Genomic DNA, 6,263 nt, shown 5'->3' on the forward strand with positions numbered 1-6,263 from the left:
GTTGAGAAACTTAAAGGGATAGTTCACCCAAAAATGAACATTTCCTCACTATTTACTTACCCTTAAGTGGTTTCAAACCTTTATAAGTTTCTTTCTTCTGTTGCAACACAAAGAAGAAGATATAAAGAAAGCTGCAAACCTGTAGCCATTGACTTCCGAGGTAGGAAAAACAAATACCATGGAAGTCATTGGTTACAGGTTTCCAACTTTCTACAAAATATCTAATTTTGTGTTTAACAGTAGAAAAAACTCATAAAGGTTTTAAACAAGTATAGAATGAGTAAACGATGACATAATTTAAAATTTGGGATGAACTATTCTTTTAAGATTTATAATGTACATGTGCCAGTGTCAGTGGTTGGACGAATGCAGCAAGTAATATATTTACAGTACATAAAGGCTCTGGCATTGCAAATCCTCATATTAAATATGGACCACATTGATGAATGATGAATAAAGTTTTTCCTGGATTAACTATAAGGGTAAGAATGAAGATACTTCTAAAGTAGCATTGCACACATTTCCGGCAAAAAAAACAATACACCGGCAAAAAAAAAAACGGACAGAGGAAAATAGAAACCCCACTGCCTACTAGCGTTTCGGAAGTGTTATTGTCAGAGCAGCACAAACAAAATGCAGAAGTATAAAATGCTCGTGATAGCATTGGCTATATGCAAGGTATGTGCCGTGGAGTATGGCGAACACAGAAATATAAATCACACTTAAATCATGTGAATATGAGGCACACTACTGAATGTTAGCTGGTAAGCATCTAGCCATATCATTTTAAAGCTGCGGTCACACTGGGCTTTTCCTCCCATAGACTTCCATTCATACGCACGCGAATGCGTCAGACCGGAAACGCAGGGTCATGCGTTAAGTTTCGCATGTCGCTACGGTGCAAAGTTCAAGCTTGGTGAACTCTGACCTGCGAAATCGCATCACTTGACTGCGTGAGACCCATCAAGGATCAAAACATGAACTCTCTGAGCAGAAATTTAAAACATGGAGCAATCGCTCGCTTTTTTTAATGTCTAAACATTTTGTTTAATCCCGCCCCTTTTCGCAGCGCCGTACGACAGAATTTCGCACACACAAAGCCCAGTGTGACCGCAGCTTAACACTGCATCATGTCACACTGATGTTAGGCTTAAAAACTGAACTCCAGAGCAGGGTTTGATGATGCAAAAAACTGGTGCTAACAATGATTCTAGTGTGAAGGGTTATGCATAATCTGTAAAACGTCAATATTACATAATAGGGAGAAAAACATAAACCCAATGCTTTTGAAAAAAAATGCCGGTTAAAACATTGATGTAATTTAGCTAAGCTTTTCACATATTTCACTTATGAACTTTCATCACTCTCCTGGATTTTTCCAGTCACTCATAAATACTTTTTTTTTTTAAATCATAATTCACTCTCTTAAATATCCAATGAAATTCCCAGCATACCCAGCTGCATCTATAAAATTACTAGAACCTGCCATCGTCTTTTAACATTTCCTTTATTTCCATGTCTTTCAGTCATTGAATACTTTGTACTCTTAAATTCAAGATATAACACTTGCTAAATAATCATATTTAGAAAATATCATACAATTTTTTTCTTTGCTTAAGATATCATACATTTTTAAGGTTTGGGAATTAGAACTCCCAGATATGTCCATGCTTTTAATTAGTATGAAAACACTGTACAGTAAAGGACACTTCAAATCCACCTTCCATTTATTGACATCAACATTTCACATACATAATTAATGCCTCAAGCTGAAATCAAATTCAGTCAGTCAGATAGGTTTAGGGGTAAATAGGATTATGTAGCATCACTCAATTCAGATGCTAAATCTAATCGATGTAAGGCTAAAATCACAATAATCAGATTCATTGATCACCAGTTGCAAAATAGACTGAGCTTTACCTGAACCCTCAGCACTGTCAGCGCACTCAGTTAAGCCTATTAACACGCTCACACATGGTACGCAGGTGCAGACAGACTCTGAGAGGTGTGTTAAAGAACCGAAGGAGGCACTTGCAACCAGTAGGGCTGTTGACTGGGTGCTGAGAAACACAGGCTTTGTGATTTACGGGCAGAGAGAAAGAAGGCTGGGGGAAATCAATACATTGCTTCAGTCTCACGCTTGCTGCCGACTCATTAGAAGTGAAGCCTTGAGGAATGTGCTTAATTATCTCTGATTATTAATGGCCCACCTCTCAGACTGATTATCAACACACAGCATAGGGTATTTTGTCAAAAGATGGGGCAGAGGAGGGAAGCCACACGCACGCACACCGAAAGGCAAATGCAAATACTGTCTTTCCTCTCTGTCTCTCTTGCATTCATCCTGCGCATTCGTAAACTGCCAGATCTGCAAGCCAGACTGTTTGAGATGTAAACACCTCTGGTCGAAGGAGTCATGTTTCACTGATAGTCAGACCAAGCCAGATCGGCTACGAATATCTGAAATGCATGTCACTACCAAGTTTTGGCATGACTGATTTTATGAGGGATTTATCTAAGATAGAGAAAATATCTCCAGTTGACAAGGTAAATTCAATGTTTATTGTTGTATGCAATAGTTTGATGGAGTGCTTAAGCTATTGATTTGCTATTTTTTCAGGTTGCTATCAGTCACATGTCAAACTATTTGCACCACTATACAACAACTAATTCAAAGACTAATTACAGAAAAATTAAGTATTTTTTTATTATTATATGAATATATGGCAATATATTATTGGCCTATTAGCTTAATGATATGCATGAACGTATTAGTGACGTCAACAACTTTTTTAATATCTGAGGTTATGAGCATGTTGAAATGTATGGGCTGATTTATGGTCGGCGATGAATCCGGGCGGTGGCTGCTCACGAGATATTGGCGGGACGGCGCGTACCCTCACATTTGAGTAGTTATACACGAAGCCCATCCAGCTCCAGACCTGAACTAACCTCTTGGCATAACTTTAAGCAAGCAATGCCTTTAAATGGCGCAAAAAAGCAATAAGGCACGTTCAGTTGACGTATTCATCAAGTATTCCTGTCACACCAACGGTCAAACACTGCGCGCGACCTTGCCCTGCTGATCCTGTTTACAGTGTCGCGCGTGAATGATGAGCGGCAGCCGAAACTACAGGACTTCGGGTAAACAAGACAGAAATGCTGACAAACGGCTTTATGAACTTGTATTATGGCGTAATGTTAAATGTACTGTTTGTAAATGTGGGTGAATAATACATCACACTGACAACTGTAAACTGACAGGTGTACTTGCTCCGCAAGTCTTTCTCTGGGAGGAAAAAAGCTGATGCTACTACGACCCCAAGATGCGGATTGCCGCAAATACCATACATCCCGAAGAGTCTGAAACTCCCCCAAAACACATGCAAACCCGATTAAGGGTGCTAAAAAGCTCTTAAACAATTAGATTCACACTCGGTGTGAAATCTATAGGGTTTTCGAGCCAAAACAAAAGCTACAATATAAACGACCACCTAACAAATAAAAGAGATTTTGCCACAAAACTAACCATGCCACAGCCCTCCCAGATTAAAACAGCATAGGCTACCTCAAAATACGCCACAATCAATATAAAATAAACAGCATAAAATGCACCACAAGATTTAACACTAGTCTATAACACTACACTAAAAGCCATCGAATTTCCCCCAAAATATAAATGGAGTCACCGAATACGTTTATGCTACGCATATGGTTTTAAAATCCAACAGAGCCACACATTAATTATGTTAAGTTTCCGATCAGGGGAAGCAAAGCTGTATCAATCAAACCATATTCTCATGGGGTGGTGAGTTTATCTATAACACATTTTGACTGGTAATCCATAAAAGCGGGGCTCTAGCTCAGCAGTGTGCGCAGGCTTATCCGTGATAAGATTCTGTATCAGTGTTGGGCAAACGTGCACCGCACAATTCCTTCAGAGCAATGATGACTAACGGGGAACTGTCCTCGTACTCACTCGAGGCCCTTTAAGGAGATATTGTGGAAATGCAAATCACCATCATCATTCCAGAGCATTACGCCTTTCCTACATGGTGCGTAATGATGATGAGCGCCCGAATTGCGAAACACCGCATAGGCTGCTTTAAAGTTTGAAGCGCTCTTACCTTTAAGGACGATCCCGCAGATGCTGTACAGGGTAAACAGCATATGCTGCTTCACCATCATATTGCCTTCCTTCTGTAACAGCTGCCCGCTTGCCGTCAACACACTTTCTTCGCTCTTTCGCTTCTCCGCGCGCTGATGATGAGGCTTATCCAGGTGCAGGCTTCTGCAATCAATACTACAGGCTCCTTCGATAACTTCTCCTCGGTTGAAGTCCCACTGCGCTTTCCGCACACCGTTCACTTGACGCTCGGACTGAGCTAGAGAAGTGCGAAGCGCTCCAACACAGTAGAAAAGTACAGCTCGCGCATCTATCGCCTCCTGGGAGCGCGAGCAGGCAGTCCCGCCTCCCCAGATTGACAGATGAGGACGGGGAGCCAATAGCGCGCGCCGAGAATTATTCTCCGCTCAAACTGCTTCTCGACTCCACAGTCCGTATGATTAAAGGATCGGGGGAACGTAATGTGAGCACGTGCAATGGCACGGATTGCCCCCGTCTCGTTCAAATGCTTTGCGCAACGAGGCGATCCTGATATGAGTGGACTAATGATGATTTAGCCACGTTTGTGTGTGTGTGTGTGTGTGGATTTCATTACACAGGCATACAGCAGTCCTGAATGGACAGCAACCCTGGGATGTACGAGCAGCACACCTCTCAACGGGATCAAACAGACTTGACTGTGTTCACAGTTTATACTGATACAAACCACTAGGCGGATAATATTGCATCGTCGTCACAATCCAGCAAAGAGGGTCGCCTACCCTTTCCAGTGAAGGAAGAAAAACACGTTTTCTACCAAGTCAACTTAAATGTATTCAATAAATCATCACATCATAAACAGCTTATACTGCACAAACTGCAATAATAATAGTACGCTAATCTCTGCTGCATAGTCAACTGTCATAACAGGTAAGTTGTTATAATGGATCATGCCATTATAGCATTTGCATCTGTTATAAAGGAAAATGGTTTGACAGTTTTACAATATAATGTCCAAACACCAAATTGCAAGGTCAAAATATTAAAGTGTGTGTAAGATATGAATATAAATATACACATAGTTCATGAATAAAAATGTAAACATTAATAACATCAGTACAACATGGTTCTGAAAGAGAAAAATCATTGCTCAAGAAATCATTTGTGCAATAACACGTTTAGCTCAAAAACCTTGCAGTTAGAACTGAGAACTCACCTATACGGTCCACACAGTGCACACACTCACAAAGAAAGTATATAATTTGTAGGTCTTGTCGAGACATGCTCCCTTGAGTGGAAATTAAATGTCAGATCTTAATATTATGAAATGTATTTTATATCACACAGTGGCAGCAGTTTTATCTCATCCACTGAGCTGAGGAGAACTTAAAAGAGGCAAATGATGATTTAACCAACCATTCATATGAAAGAGGGATTGTTAAAACGAAGTGGGATTTCTTTTTTAAAGTTCTCAATGTTTCTGGAGCGATAACTCAGAAGAGTCACCTTTGAAAAAAAAAACGGCTTAAAAAAATCCAATTTAATTTCATTTTTAAAACCCGATTCCTCTTCCTGCAGGCAAAGATAAGTTTGATTCTGAAAAAGTTACACACTCCGATCGGAGGCTGCAATTCACCATAAAATTTCTTATCAATTCTCTTCTCGTTTTTTTTACTTAGCTGACACATGTTCAGAAGGTCAATCCGCAGCTCACAAGTTAATTCTCTTTGACCCTCACCTCAAACAAATTCATTCTGAAGGGGTTTCACAATAAGTTCTCATACACTAAATAGTTGGTATATTCCAAATTTAAAAGTCGTAATTGTATAATCAGTGCCAAAATAGTGCACTATTGCTCAAGTCGGTGAACATATCATCTGTAATGCTTTAAACAAGACTTCTAATATAATAAATGAAGGCTATACCATTTATTTTATGCCTTTGTTTATGTGACACTCATCATCTCTTCCACAATATTTATAGTTGAATCATCCATTCAAATCATGAGATAAATCCATGATTCAATCAAACCACACTCAATCTCTTCCTCTCCCTTTCTCCGTTTCTCTTTATTATGCTTCCAGCCTGACAGATAAAAATCGCATGGCCCTAATAGATCATGTTTTAAAAGCTCTCCTCCCTGAGAGATACTCTAACA

General features: G+C 39.7%; 1 protein-coding gene across 5 annotated transcripts in view; it reads right to left on the reverse strand.

Moving 5' to 3' along the window:
* The window catches only part of cadm2a (cell adhesion molecule 2a), a 660,886-nt gene extending 656,318 nt beyond the window's left edge, over positions 1-4,568 (reverse strand). For 3 of the 5 annotated variants that reach the window (XM_056466533.1, XM_056466534.1, XM_056466532.1), the window contains exon 1: positions 4,128-4,564. In XM_056466533.1, the coding sequence (XP_056322508.1) occupies positions 4,128-4,188 (61 nt within the window). In that variant the 5' untranslated portion in view covers positions 4,189-4,564. Of the gene's footprint in view, positions 1-4,127 lie in introns of all 5 variants that reach the window. The other 2 variants (XM_056466536.1, XM_056466535.1) reach the window with 2 other exon arrangements.
* Positions 4,569-6,263: the final 1,695 nt, after the last annotated feature.

Source organism: Danio aesculapii, chromosome 10 (assembly GCF_903798145.1).
Source record: "Danio aesculapii chromosome 10, fDanAes4.1, whole genome shotgun sequence".
In the NCBI taxonomy this organism is placed as follows: Eukaryota; Metazoa; Chordata; class Actinopteri; order Cypriniformes; family Danionidae; genus Danio; species Danio aesculapii.